Source organism: Kryptolebias marmoratus, linkage group LG10 (assembly GCF_001649575.2).
Source record: "Kryptolebias marmoratus isolate JLee-2015 linkage group LG10, ASM164957v2, whole genome shotgun sequence".
NCBI classification, from domain to species: domain Eukaryota; kingdom Metazoa; phylum Chordata; class Actinopteri; order Cyprinodontiformes; family Rivulidae; genus Kryptolebias; species Kryptolebias marmoratus.
In genome coordinates this window covers 8,982,009-8,997,284 of record NC_051439.1, presented here as the reverse complement: position 1 = coordinate 8,997,284, position 15,276 = coordinate 8,982,009, and the positions used below count along the sequence as shown (strand labels likewise).

The 15,276-nt window shown below is 40.3% G+C and overlaps 1 protein-coding gene across 1 annotated transcript; it reads left to right on the top strand.

Moving 5' to 3' along the window:
• Positions 1–2,791: 2,791 nt before the first annotated feature.
• lbh (LBH regulator of WNT signaling pathway) lies at positions 2,792–9,698 on the top strand. Its single transcript, XM_017410966.3, has 3 exons — positions 2,792–3,047; positions 6,735–6,837; positions 8,771–9,698. The coding sequence occupies exons 1-3, from the start codon at positions 3,019–3,021 to the stop codon at positions 8,987–8,989; spliced, it is 351 nt and encodes a 116-aa protein (XP_017266455.1). The 5' UTR covers positions 2,792–3,018; the 3' UTR covers positions 8,990–9,698.
• The last annotated feature ends 5,578 nt before the right edge of the window (positions 9,699–15,276 follow it).

The following is a 15,276-nucleotide window of genomic DNA, read 5'->3' as shown; positions in this document are numbered from 1 at the left end:
ATATATATATATATATATATATATATATATATATATATATATATAATGTACAAAGTTATTTAAACTTTTTCAAATGCCACAACACTAGAAACTATTCAGATTAGAATATGAGGTGCTTATTGTAGGAAAAGATTTTGTTCAAAGTACTTCTTGCTATCCATTTGACATTCACGTAAACCTTTAACATTATTTTCTTAGGCACTAGTGACATCCTGTGGTCAGTTTGTGTGAATGAAACGTAAAAAAGAAAAAAATCTTGTATTTTTTTGTTGTTTCTCCAGCTCTTGTTAGAGGGTGCCAAACTGCAGTGACGGCTCACGCTGTGTGCGTTCACAGGTTTCACCGAAGCAACAGCTGCTTGTGACATCAGGGGGATGAGATTGCCAGCTGATTCACAGTCTGCTGCTAAAAACGAGCACTGACACAGAATAGGAAAAATAAAAAAAAAAACAATGATCAGAGCGTCAAATATAAACTCAGATTTGCACACAGAGAAAATGCATCAGCATCTTTGTCAAATGCAGATCATCTCCACTTTTATCAGGGTAATCAAAGTAACCTCTGCTCAAATACAAAAAATGTCTTCTGTCACATAATAAATAAACAACAATAAAATTAGTCAATGCATTTTGAATCATTTTAAATACAAATCTTTTTTGGCATTGAAATTAACAATGTTGTGTGATTCATTGCATATTGAGTTTGAAATTAAATGAATATGTTAAATGTGGATGTGTATTTACAATTATTCAAGGTTTACATAAAAAAAAGATCATTGTTTCTTTGTTCAGTTTAACTCCATTGCTGTTGTTTCCATTGAAATGTTTCAGAAACCAGCCAAGATGTTGGGCTACGGACATTTGAATAAGACAAACCACAACCAAATGTGTTTTTATTTATTTCTGCACCATTTGAAAAAGAATAGAATGGTGCATGAATAGTTGCAAAGTAAAAAGTGTGTTTTTTGTCTCAAGCAGAAAAATAGTTGACTTCCATAATGTCAGTGATGCACTTGATATAAAAGCTAAGCTGTTTTTTAACAGCCCCCCATCGTCAAAGTTGAAAGAGCAAAAATAACTGACATTAGAAAACACTAAAATACATATAACTCACTCAATTTTATATATACTGATCTGAATTATGGTGTGGTAGTAGCTGAGAGTCGTGCGTACTTTGAGGACCAACTGATCATGCAATTGACTATTGGAGTTGGCTTTTTCTGTCTGTTAGCAAAATATGTCATGAACTGCTGGACTGATTTTAATTAAACTTGCCAAAAGACAACATTGGACATCTTTCTATTACTGATTAACATTTTAAATCAACCCAATTCAAGATGGCCGCCACAGCCAACTGACCCTGGCAAATACAGAAAAGCTTATACAGATATTGAGCTCAAATTTAGTGGTGTTGTAGCTTAGCAGGATCCCCAACACACACTCCAAACGCTACACATTTTACAAGATCTTTGTCTCAAATTTTGCTTTAACTGTTGGTATTGTCCTTGTCTGTCTGTTAGCAAAATATATTATGAACCAGAGGGTGAATCTTAATGAAACTCTCCCACCCAGAAAGTAATCTCTGGATGTATATCTACAACTGATTACCATTTAGAGTCAACCTATTTCAAGATGGCCACCACAACTAATTGACCTTAGCTAACGCAACAATGACCCTAACTTAGTCAACTCTACAGATATCGGGCCAAAATTTGGTGTAGTAGTAGCTGTGAGTCATTAACAACACTTTCTCAAGCATTAAGATATCAAACAAGATCTCCTAATATCGCACGTGACTGCGCATAATGTTCTTTAGGAGATTTGACCAAAACAGCTATAACGCCATCATTTCTCATCATGACATGATCTTAGTTTAAAACTCTGGCATGTAAAGTTTTGGACAACATGTTTACCTTCAGGGAACGCTGAATCTGTCTTTAATTTTTAGTTGCGTTTCAGGTTTTTGTTTATCGGATCCTTAAGGTGACAATGAAGCAATGGATTCACTTTTAAAAACGCTTCACAATTAAACAAACAACAAATCATGTATTTTTATCCCTGTTCTTTTAAATGAGTCATCCAAACACTTAGTCACAAGGTGGCAGTGAAGGCCTACCTGCGTGTTACCATCTGCCCCTACAACTGCAGCTACCATTGCTAAGCAGCACCTCCTTTCCATGACCCAAATGTACAGCACATTGTGTGCTTGGAAGAAAGAAAAAAAAAAGGCAACTATGCATTTTATAAGATGAGAAGGTCAGCTTTACAGTGCACATATGGCTGAATCTTAAAGTTTGACACTTTAACGACTTTCCTGCTTGGAAAGACAATCTGTGAGGTGCTTCTGCTTGTTTGTGCATGCACAACAAAAAGGTCAAACCCTGCTTCTTGACTGCTGGTGTATGCAGACATTGACTTGCCCTTGGAATATATTTGTGAATGAATTCAGGCTCTGTCTACCCCTCATTTGGATAAAAGTCACGGATTACCTAACTGGCAAATCAGTGTGTTTTTGTCATTCAGTGGGGGGAGTGGTGTTCATTTTGTTGCCTAGGAGACTACAAATCAATTGCACGTTGCGGCATCTTCTCGTCCATTCCCAATGAGCGGCTTCTGTCATTGCTGTCGTCATCAGAGCTGAGGAGAAGCGGGGTGGGGGTGGGCGGAGCCTGGGCTGCGTCAGCCGCGCTCTGATTGGCCGCCGCGCTTAATAAGCTGCCATTGAGGATTTTTCGGCTTGCGCGAAAGGAAGGCGTGTCTCCAGCGGCTCGAGCGCACGCCTCGCGCATAAATAGGCGCAGCAGCTGTGTCTCTGAACAGACCAGTCAGTTTGAGGAGCTTTGTCGCTCAGGTGCTTGAACTCGTCTCGTAGCTGCTTTCGTTTTCGCCTGCGCGTCCCGTTCCTACCTGTAGACGGAAAGAAAAGAGTGGAAAGAAGTCAGCTGGTATCAATTATCTTAATTAGACTCCCGCCTCCACCCCACCCACCCGAGACAGAACTGACATCAGGTGTGAATTCATGTCTGTATTTTCACCTCAGATATTCTGGTGAGTATTCACGTCTTTTTGATTCGCACCTGTTCAGGTGGCACGTTTGAACGTCATCTGGGTGGTTTTAATGAGCAAAATGTTTAGCTCCTGTAGTGAAACAGTTTAACTTTGAGATATCAAGCATTACCTGACAGGATAGAACAAAAAAAAAAACATGCTTGTGGTTTACTTTGTTTGGTGATTTCCCTCTGAACCAGCTACCGTTTTTTGTTGTTGTTGCAACACCCACTCTTGTTTCCTTTAGAGATTTTCTGTGGGGTGTTGCCCCTGTAGCTGGAAAAATGTCGGGGCATACGGTTTTGAGATTGGAAAATTGAAGTCTTAACCTTTTCTTTTTTTTCTCTCTTCACTTCAGCTAAGACTTGGCACCAGTGTTTGTGTTCTTGTTTTGTCATTATATTCAAGGAAAACTATTTTAATCTTTATTCTGACCTTATTGCACAGGGACTTTCTTAGCTTTTCCTGTTTTGCCTTTTTTAAGTACATCAGGTGCAGCCAAGTCTCCCAGTGGTTTTCTTTCTTTCTTTTTTTCCTTTGATAATAATCGCTACACAAAAATGGGGAAACTGAGTTGTCTGTCTTGTTGTTTTTTCTGCGTGAGGATATGCAAGCTGCTTTGAACCATTATTATGCAAGCTCTATTAAAACCTCAGGTTTCTGCCCATCTACCAGGAAGTTGAATGAAGCTCTTTACTGTAGCCACAAAATTCTATTTTTCTCGCTCGTACGTTGCACCTGCTTGTCAACTTTGTAATTTTTACCTTACCTTGTCTTACTCAGCCATCCCTCATACCTGCAGACCTGTGCAGCTTGGCTGGTGGAAAGCACAGTGCTGGTCTCAAATGTCAGCAGCTTTTCCATGCTGCCACACGGGCTGATATTTATGATCGTAGTAGTGAGAACTGCGAGGTGGGGGGGGGAGAAGAGGCATGTTGATGGTGCAAATTCCCCTCCTGTACAGAGGTTGTTGCAGAGACTACTTGAACACTTGTCAGCACCTCTACAGTACAGCACTGTAGGTTATAGATTGGTAGCGCAAACTGGTCGCTTGTTTTGTATTTCTCTTTAAGGCTGTTGCATAAGGTCATTTATTAAAAATATCGCCACAATGTTATGTAAGTGTTTAAAATTCAAAACCTGAGGCAAGTTAATCAGATTTTATTTTGACTCGAGTGGTTTCTGAACTCGTAAGGCTACTTGGGACCGGGTAGAATTTGTATCAATCTTCACAAACTGAATAAATGTCAGCCTCTGTAGGAGCCTGACTTTTGGACAGCTTGTGCTACGTGACTGTCTTGTGATGGTATCTACGCTCCGTCTGTGCCCTGGCTCGCTGTGGAATTAGGAAGTTGGCGAGATCAGGTATTCATTACGTTGTCTAGGTCAAAAGGTAGCGAGTTTTACTGGCACCTGCCCAGCCAGCTTTACTCATTTACTGTTTGTCTTAAACTCTGTATTTCTTACAGAGTTGCTGTGTTGGGTCATTTCAGGTGTGTTGAATGTTGTGACGTAGGAACGCTTATGAGTCATAAGTGACAGGTAATTACTAGTTGAGTACTTTAGGAGTTCTCAATGCGCCCTCCAGGTATTTAATAATCTACTAGGAGACGCGTTGTTCGTGTTTGTGACGCCCGACGAGATGACTGGGGTTTTTGTGCATGTTTTCTTCCCCAGGTTGGATTGTCACTTCGTGTACGCCCACTTCCTCCTCATTGTGCCCCTTTGTTTTAGGCGACATTCTGTTATTCTTAGCCGAGCAGGATGTTTATATGATCCCTGAACAGAAATATGACTGGCAAGGCCTGAGTGTTTATCTTTTCCTTCGCCTCTCCTCGTCTGTTCAGGTCTTTGCTGTCGCCGTTCATCCCTCTGTCATCCTTTTTAGCACGCCTGTCTCACCCGTCTTTTGCACTCAAGGATGAAATGAGTGCATATCGGCCACTCCTGACTTCATTTTATTTTCTTCAACCCTTATTTTTTACATTAAACGTATAACCTGGTGTGAGATTTACTTGGTGGAAAATTTAGGGATGGAAAAAGTGAAACAGCCTTGGCTTCAGGGGATTATTGATCTGCTGAAATTGAGTGACTCATGTCACATGACTTAGTCCTCATTAGGACTGTTAATTTGTTCTCTTAATTGTAAATTGCTGCATATGTGTTAAGCAGACATAAAACTTGACAACCCCTCAAAAGGTTATAGTGTTGTTGTTAAATTTTACATAAATGAATCTGAGCCTTGGTCTTTGAAAGTGAATATTAAAGAATCTGGCATCTGGTTTAAAAGTTTTACCATCAGAGCAACCATGAATCTTCAGTTTGTCATGTGAACTCCTCATTTTATTTATGAGGTTCAAACTGAAATACCTTTGTCACGTTTTTAGTATTTGACTGTACACAACAAAACATTGTGAACAGTAATGAGATTTTTCGATTTGAACTTTGAGCTAATGCTTCACATTTTCAGGAACTTTGAGTCATAAATGGAGAAAATGAACTGTGCTTTACTCAAAAGTTCCACAGAACTTTCTTCAACCATGAAGATGAAGCAACATAAATTTTGGCAAGCTTTCACTTATGAAACATTTAAACCAATGCACTGTGGGTGTTGGGGGTGTGTATGTGTGTGTGTGTGTATATATATATATATATATATATATATATATACACACACACACATTTCCCCCTCCCCCAGTGTCATGTGTTTCTGGACTTTAGGGGTTAAAGGAGAAATTCTTAAAACATGTTACAGTAATCTAGTAAAATTAGTTTCATTCATACATTTTTTTTTTTTTGGTAACACTTACCATGGATAAAGACAAAAGTAGGTCAAGCAAAGGCTACATCTTGCATTAGGAAAGTACACGGGTCCAATGAATCGTATAATACGAGGATAAAAGCAGCATGTTGTCATGTTCCATTTTCTTTGTCCTAAATAGCCATAGATGACACAGACCAGCTTGCGGCCACTGACCACCAGGCACCGGGCTTTAAATAGCGTGAGAAGGCCACTCAGCATCTCGTCTCAAGACTGTCATGTCAGCTCTGGGACTGGTTCAGAGACTCTGTTCTGTTCTTTTTACCAACTGAACATGCTTTCGTTGAGCGTGCATTTAAAGCATTTTACTACTAGTCTCTGAAATGGAAAGTTTGTCTGGGCTCTGAAATGGAGTTCGTCAGGTTCCTCAAGACTGAAATACCACAAGCCGCCTCCAGCACACTCTCAATATGACTATGTTCCCTGCTGGAAAGTGCAAGAGCACGTTGTTTAGAAACGGCCACCTCATGCAAGCGGCAACACGAGCTGTGCAGCTTTGCAGTGCATTAGAACAGCTGAACGTGAACTGGATGTTTTTTGTTGTGGTCAAGTAGCACAGCGTATAAACAGAACTGTCAAACACATACAGGAAAGTGACTGCACCATAGCTTTCAGTCTTTATCTGCATGGAGGCGCTGACATTCTGTAATTACCATGACCCTAATTATTTGGTTGGACTCAGTGGGGGGGCAACCTGCCCACCTAGTGAAATCTTTGTACACAATCTGTAAACACATAAAAAATGCAGTACTCTAATCCTTTTTAATATACATTTTCATGTGTGGATGTCAGATTATAAAGACACTTTCTCTTAAATGTGCTGTTGTCTGACTCTAATCACACGGCGTCATCTTTCCGTCCTGCAGCCCAGTGTTTGTGCCCGTCGGAGATATGACTGAGGTGATGATCAGCAGCACCCCCATGGAGGATATGAGGCTCAGCCCGAGCAAGGACAGACTCTCCTTCCAGGTAGGACACTTGAAAACAAGACAGTAAAATGGATTCCTTCAAATTTGCTCACCAGAAATCCACTACTTTGAGCTCAAAAACTAGTTTTATTAAAAAGAAATGGATGGATATCAGTATCTTAAAATGATATTTGAGATGAAACCCAAATGGTTTGGCTACAATCACAAACTGTAATGTATTTGGGCTTTTACTGCAGAATAAAAAAAGATGCTGCTGATTTTTTAAATATCATCTTTCAGATTCACAGAAAAGAGAAGCGGCAGTCAGGTGTTTGTGACAAGCAGTAGCCAGTGGCTTTGTTTCACTGTCAGCTCAATGAGGCAGTTTTTGAAAGTAAACTCTTTAACCACTTAGCTGCTTGTCTGTTTTAGTTTCATATTTGAACCAAAGCAGGAAACTGAATGAAAGAGGCACTTTGAAACTCTGCTGAAGGGGGAGGAGGAGGGTGAATTAGGTCACAGCCATTTTGTTTTAGAAAAGACAGCAGAGTTAAAGACATCACAAGATTGATGTTCTTATTTGGTATAGATTAGCACATTCATTTCCCCCTCACTCTTTATTTCACACCCCAGCTGTGAGGATGAGAGGAGGCCAACATGGGAGGTGGGTGGGAGTGTGGAGTACTACAATACCTACATTCCTTCATCTCAGCCATTAGCTCAACGTCCTGAGCTTTCCTTGATAAAGTGGTGATGGTTCACCATCACTTCCTCCATCGACTTTGAGATGGAATTCCAGATGTGCTTTTTTTTTTTTTTTTTTTAAGTGTGTGGGGGGTGGAAATCTGACTTGGTTATCTTGTCAAAAGGCAATGTGGTGATTCAGTGACCCCACCCCCTTTCACTGTTAGTTCACTTGTCCAAAGGCAAAGTCATTTGCTGCCCAAATCTGTGGCGCTGGCACGCGGAGTTGATGATTAAAGTCAAAAATGCAAATGAAGTCAAATTACAGAAATATGCTAGCACATATAAATACCTTTTTTATGTGCAGCTGGGTTTGGAAACTTGAAGAGCGACATGCCTTAATTGTCTGAGAAAATCTAATTTGCGAATCATATTTATAGCTTTTTTCCCCCTCTTCTCATCAGTCTTACGGAATTTAGGAAGACTCGGACACAGCTGGATCTCCTCCATATCTCTTGTCTCACTCCTGCCTCATTGAATGCTTTCTTTCCATTCGGCTCTGTGCCCAGACAGTGACATTGCCTCTCCCTCGCACCCCTACCCCCAGTGAAATATGCAGGTCTAAAAATATTCACCCACTCCAAACAACAGCAAAAATGCTGTTCTTGGACCCGGAGTGGCGGTCTTTCTCTCCCTTAGGGCTATTTCACTTATTCCAGAGAGTCTGAGCCTAATCCTGTCGGAACAGGGAATGAATGTCATCTCTCAGAATATCTTTGAAGAGAATCTCTACAGTTCAGATCCAAATGTTTCCATGCTGTCAGTATGGATCTTTTCGTTAAGGACATTCTCAAGAAGTCCTCCTATCTTGTGTAGATTAACCCGAGATGCTTTTTGTTGTGCAGTATTAAGTACCTGCTACTTGCAGAATGTCTTCTAAATCTGTGAGTTAAAACATGATGCTACATTTATCACAAGTCTCATAATGTGACGAACAGGGTAGACATTTCCAGTGAAGTGAGTTTCTTTGTATGTGGAAGGACAGATGAGTGTAATGGCAGGATGGGCAAGAGCAGGTGTGCCAAAAGAATTTTTAATTTATTTTTTAAAGTCTTCTCTTCCAATCAGATGGTTTGTCTAATCGTGCAATCATTCAGGCATGCAAGGTGTGACACTGAGACATATGCAAATTATTTTTGCTTAAGAGATGGGGGCGGGGCTGACTAATCTTAAAGAAAATTTATTTTTAAAAAATCAGTACTTGGCTAAAATGATTGTTTCAAAGATTTTTCTTGTCTGGTTTTTCTTAGATATTCCCGGACCCCTCAGACTTTGAGCGTTGCTGTAAGCTTAAAGATCGCCTGCCATCCATCGTGGTTGAGCCAACAGATGGGGAAGTTGAAAGTGGAGAGCTTCGCTGGCCGCCAGAGGAGTTCCTAGTCAGTGAAGAGGAGGAGGAAGAGGAAGAAGAGGAGCAGAATGAGGGCAGCAACCAAAATGGACAGCCAGCACAAAATTCTCAGCACTAGAGGTGGTGTTTCAGCACCTGTACACTTTGCGCTTCGTTTCTGACAAACTCTACCTTTCTCACACTGGTTACACCTCACTGGAGCACTCGGCACATTTGACTGACATATTCAGTGTCACATACATACATACACAAACCCTCACTCTAGAAAGTGAAGGAGTTGTTTTTTGTTTTTTTTTTCCCTACACAATAACTTATTTTCCTGTGCTGAAACCCTTCCCACATGAATGTGAAAAGATCAGGCGAGGCACAACTTCAACCCACACCTTCTTCCAACCACATCCACCGCCACGTGTCTCAGCTCAAAGCTGACGGCCCATTTAAGAGCAGCACCTTCATCGCTCCATGAACAGCTCAAACCCTGCAGGGGAGTTCCTGCTGCTCTTTACTTGACTTCAAAATGGCCGGCATCATGACCTCAGAGTCTTCATACTTGTGTGCTGAACTGTGGTACCTGTGGGGAAAGTATTGTACAGTACACTGGGTTTTTTTTTTTTCTTTCCTTTTTGATTGCTTTATTATTGTCACTGCTGTCTAAAGAGATGTCTTTCAGAAGTGAATGTGTTGGAAAAGTGGATGTTGTGTAAAAATGTTACTGGGTTTTCGTCTAACTTATACTTTTGGGGGCTTAGGTTTTCATAGGAAGTTAAAAAAAAAAAAAAACCTTCAGCAGAAAATGTGTGTGTGTGTAGGGTGGGGATACTGCTATACATTGCTAAGTTGTGTAACAAATTCACTTTACAGGCTTTATGCACTGACACCAGAGTTATGCTTTAATTCTGTCATCACATTGGCCTCCATAAACCAGTGCTTGGATGACAAAGCAACAGTTTGACTGATGTGGTTCAGATGGGGAAGCCGAGTATGGGGTCTAAACAAATTCTTTTTAGGGGGGCGGCAGCACTTGATAAAGCAATGTACAGACCCAATGAAGGATGTATTTATATATCCATGTTTCAACCCCTGGGACTTTGTGATGTGCAAAAATGAGAAGTGAACTTTCTTTTAAAGTCTTCCTGGTTTTGAAAACAGCCATACTTTGACCCCATGAGGTTCTGGTCCACCCTGTGGAATAGTTGAAGCAAGCTTATAGGCAATACCTGAAGCAGTACTCTTTAGTCGTCACTGACTTCTGATATTTACCAAATGGTGTTAGTTGGAAATTTAATATTCAACAACTTGCTGTCTTGTTCAAAAGGAAAAATGTGTAAGTTTGTGGCCAGTGTGACATCCTCTTTGTAGAAGCATGACTAAAGTCTTTAGTTTTTCATTGAGTGGCATTAGGGCTATGTATAGAACATCATTCTCATGTCACAGGTCCCACATTGCTTTTGTAAAGCTCAGGGAGATTAGCCGCCTTTATATATTTTTTTTTTTCCCTTCTCTTGGTGTTCTCTTTTGTTCAATTTTGTATTTAAGCCACTTTTCTCATTACAGAAGTTGTAAATAAAAATTGAATTTGCTATACATCTGTGTGTGTTTTAAGTAACTTAAAGGGTTTACTTTTTTTTTTTTTTTTTTTTTTTTTTTCTCATTCGCTTTACCTGCAGTGGTTAGAGAAAAGCAGTGTTGCTTCCTGCTCAGCAGCTTTCACATTTAGAATATTCTCCCTCTATGAACACAGATGCATTAGGTGTGTGTGCGTGCGTATAGAAGCGAAAGCAGGCTGCATGCTACTTCCTGTCTTCAGCTTGCAAACAATCTTTCTCCTACTTAGAACAAAATCTCATTCCTGAAACCTGAACAGTTTTCAGCTGGCTCTTAAGACTTTAAATCTGAGAGCATTCAGCAGTCTGCAAAACAATGATTTGACCTGCTATACGTCAGAATCTTGTGCAAGTACAGGGAGATTAAATGGTACTGAGTGTACAGAATGGGCCTGCAGAAGCCACTCCTCCAACTTTACCCATAAACAGAATGACACGAGTTTAAAATGTGACGGAGTGGAGTTCTGATGGGGATTAGGGAAACTAAACTAAATGTTCAGATTGGGTTTTTACAATGGAAACTTCTCAGGTAATCTGCTGCTACAGTAAATCACCAGAGAAAGGTTACTATAGGAGTGAATATGGCTGTCATGTGAGTGTCTTTTAGAAGTCGGCGCTGCTGTGGGAGGATGTTGGGATCAAATACCTGACATACTGGCCAAAGTGCAGCAACTTTTGGTCATTTTGTGTGTGTGTGTGGAAAGGGAAACAAACAGCAATTCTAGCCACTTCCTGTTCTGTGGAAAAATTGAGAATAAAGGATTATAAATATTGCAGAGCTGATAATGCTGATCTACAAGGCAGTGTGTGTGTGTGGTTCTGAATAAAGTCACAAATGTCTTGTGATTATTCCTAATGACTGTTGTTTGATCTCAGAGGAAAACATGAGATCATGGAAAAAAAGAAATTACAAGTTAAACCTACAGTCCTTTTGAGAAGCAGACTGAACTTGCACCCAGCTACGCAGTAACGTGACGTCAGCCGAAGACCTGCACTTCGCCGCGTTGCTCTTATATTGCAGGAGAAGGCAATATGCTTCAGTTTTAATAAAGCTGCGTCCTGTGCCTCAGAGGTTAAGGAGATATGAAAAGGAGCCCTGCAGCACATTTCTGTAACATTCTGAGCAGCTCTTATCTTTAGCTCAGGTTCTTCATCCACATCTCAGCTTATTAGGTTAGAAAGATATCTTTGTCAAATCATTTTTGCAAACTTTTGGAAAATGTGCGCTCTCAAATCAAAATGTAAAGGCAAACTTAAAGAACTGACAGGGAAAAATATTTTCTCAACTATTATGAGCAGGCCATGGTTTAACTGCGGATATATATTTTTTACCTATAGCTCCTCAACATCTTTAAGGCACCAAAAACTTATTGCATTATGTTTAAAAAAAAAAAAACAAAAGCAATGGGATATCTAAAATAAAATCAGATTAATATCTTGTTTGAGAGAACAATTGTTTGTGTCGCAGACTCTGTTCAAATGTCCATCTTTTAAAATTTACAGATATTTAATTTCTGCAAAAAGCAATCAGTTGACTAACCAGAGGATGGCTTCTCTTTATGATAAACAGATAACAGTGTTAGTAACCCTAAAGGAATGGAAAATAAATTCTAATATCCCTGACTTTGATTTTAAATGCTTGTTATAATATAGAAATGATTTTTTTTAAACTGCTGTTAAATTTTCCTAGGAGTAATCTCTTTAAATCTTGTCAGTGATCCCATTGATGGTCAGAGCTGTCACCAGCTGGTTTTTCCTAAATGGTAAGTTGAGTAAGTCACTGAGCACATGGTGACACAGGGTGACAGCGAGTGTCTCGCACACCATTGTCAGCATGAGTTGCAGTATCTTTAAAAGTGTGAGAGAACGTGTCTGTGGCTGGCTGTGTAATAAAACTGTTGTCCTCTGAGGGAAGTCACTGATAGCTCTTCTGGCTCATTCTTGGAATTCTTTCCAGTGGAAACAATCCCATTGCTGATCCGAGAGTGTCAGCGGTGTCTGACCCACCACCCCCCGAATTCTCCCCGACTCCCGGCTACACTCCACATTAACACCGTTTCACCTGAACCCATGGCAACTCTCTGATTTTCTGAAAGACGACCCATTTTTGAGTGTCATGAGGAGAGAATGTTCCTCGTCACGTTTCACTTCTTTTTCCAAACGTGGTTGTGTTCCTGCTGCACTTCAAACCTCTATCCAAGTTTGTTGTTTCAGCAAAATTCCCACACTTACACAGCCGTAGAGAAGTCCTCTGCATTCCCACAGTGCAGGGTAAGTTTCAGTGAAAACACTGCTCAGTCTTCTAACCTTACTATGTTAGCGCTTGTAATCCTAGAGTGCAAGGGGTTTGATTCTGCATGTTCACGTCCAGCCGTGCATTTGAGCTAGGCTCGCAAAACAGACGCACGAGCTTGGATGTTTTATGTATAACCCTGTTTGTTATTATGAGTGCCATGTGCGTAAGGGAAAGATTCTTTTCCCATGGTTCCTCAAGTGTGAGAAGAAAGCGGAGCTCTCAGGACATGAAGTAAAAAAAAAACTTTGATAGTTATTTTTAACCTGTTTGGAGATGGCCAACCAAGTAAAGACGTGTATCTGGCACCGTCAATGAGAAAAGAGCCAGAATAAAATTTCCTCAGAGAGATGCAAGAAAAAGGGGAAGAAGGAAGAAGTCAGAGGGGGTAAAAAAAGGGATGTTCAAGAGGAAGAGTATGATTACTTTAATTAACCTAAATTATAGGCCAGAAAGTTAGTCTAGTTAAACAAGGCTGATGAGGTAACATGCAACCATAGTAAAAGTGTAACTTGTCAACCCATGCCATGATGTTATAGTAAAACTTAACCAATGTACTTTCCAAATGACACAACAAACCACAAGCTGATTACAGGCAGAGCAGCAACCTGAATAAAGAAATTTAAATTTTACCCACTGCAGCTTTACAGGAAATTAAAGTAATGCACACTGAACAGATTGCGTCCTCTACATCACACAAAAGATAGCCAAAGCATATCTAGAGAAATGAATCATAACCAAAAAATGCATGCATTTGCTTTGTCCCGTATCCTTGCGTGTTACTGTGCAAAGCGACATGCTGCTACTCTTCCATACGCTGTTGTTGGTATAAATAGACAACTTGTGACCCCCCACCACCACCACCACCACTTTAATCTTTATTGTCTAGAGACCAGGGTGGAAAAAAAACAAGAAAGGAGAGAGGAGGGACCAGGGGACACGGATATGGATAAACACACAGACATTAAGATTCGAAGCTGGAGTTGTGCTGACATGCATGCATGTGTTGTTACAGGTGCAAAGCTGAGACGTGACGAGACAAACGGAGAGGATTCAGGTTTTAAGGTTTGAACGTTCCGCGTCTCCTTTTACAACCACTAAAAATAGCACCAATGTTATTGGAGGCAAGAATGTAAGAAAAAAAAAAATCCTAGCAAAATTCATAAAAGCTCCAAGAATAGACTCCATTTTAAATAAACAAAATACCGTGCAAAAGACAAGAGTTTCTCTGTCTCTCCCCCGCAGTTATGTAAGTGGAATGCTATGTGCAACATAAATAAAAGTTGAGGTCTTTTGAAGTGGGGCCCTGTGGAAAAGTCATAACTAAAATCTTACCTGATGTAGATAGCACCCTCAGTTTGGAGAAACTGGGTTCAATTCCTACTGGATGCACATGTAACGGCTAGTCCAAGTGGGGCAAAGATCAAACTGGATTGTTGGCATTTTAAGACATCTTAAATCACATGATTACTCATCCAGAATTCTGTTATTAAATACAAGCACAGATAGCAGCAGCTGCAGCTAGCTGTAGCACTTCTGGTGCAGTCTGGGGCATATCCAGCTGGAATATCATCACATTTTTTTGCTGGATTAACCTTATAATGTACATGTATTATAAAATCATGTTTGTTTGAACCACAATGAAATGTTTTAGGTTAGGATTGTTTTAAAAAGGCAGCAGTCCACTTCGGTCTTGGCCTCAGTTGAACCAGCTGCTAACTAACTGGTCAATCTGGTTAAACACAAATCGGCAACAACAACCAACGGTGTCATGCATAAAATGTAACTGTTCAGTATTAGCAACTGCAGTGTCATTTCACACCGGATTGATGTTCTCCAGAAAAAATTGTTTTACAAGCATGAAAAATAAACAAACAAAAAAAAAAGGTCCTTGTTTGGCTTGAAGACTTCTGCCCTTTTCTCCATATTTCATGCTCCATGACTTACAGTATGTCACGGCTGATAAGGTACGAACTATTTCACAGAACATTCCCAAAAGGACCAGACTATCCCCTTAACTTGGCTTACCTCCCACGTCTCCTTTAATCTGAGACAAATGTGTGCATTTTGCTTTTGTTGGATTAAACTCCTATTTTTGCCACTGAGCTTTAATACTTGGAATGCCCTGGAGTCGGTGGGTTTAAGAGCACCTGATCACATTGCTTTTGTTTAATCATCTCGGACAGTGGCCATTAACTTTGTGGATGCGCCGCTCTTTTGAAGGTGGGCTGGCAGCAAACTGGAAAAAAAAAAAAAGAAGCGAGGTTTGTTACAAAGCAACGTTATTTTTTTTCCGTTCCTCTCTCAAGTGAGGCATTGACCCTTGAGAAGTTTATACCGATAAAGCTATACAGTTCGCTCAGTCTCTCAGATAGAGTGCATGCCATGGAGAGTAGGTCATGGAAAAGTCTCCAGTTTGATTAAGTGCACTCTCTTTTCTACCCTGTCTGTCAGTCCGTCTCAGCTTCACTCACTCACTCACCATGTGCACACACGCAATCACGTCCA

Coding starts and splice junctions, on each gene's coding strand:
- lbh (XM_017410966.3), top strand. CDS start 3,019: ATGTCTGTATTTTCACCTCAGATATTCTG. Junction 3,048..6,734: donor TTTTCACCTCAGATATTCTG/GTGAGTATTCAC, acceptor TCCGTCCTGCAG/CCCAGTGTTTGTGCCCGTCG. Junction 6,838..8,770: donor AGGACAGACTCTCCTTCCAG/GTAGGACACTTG, acceptor GGTTTTTCTTAG/ATATTCCCGGACCCCTCAGA.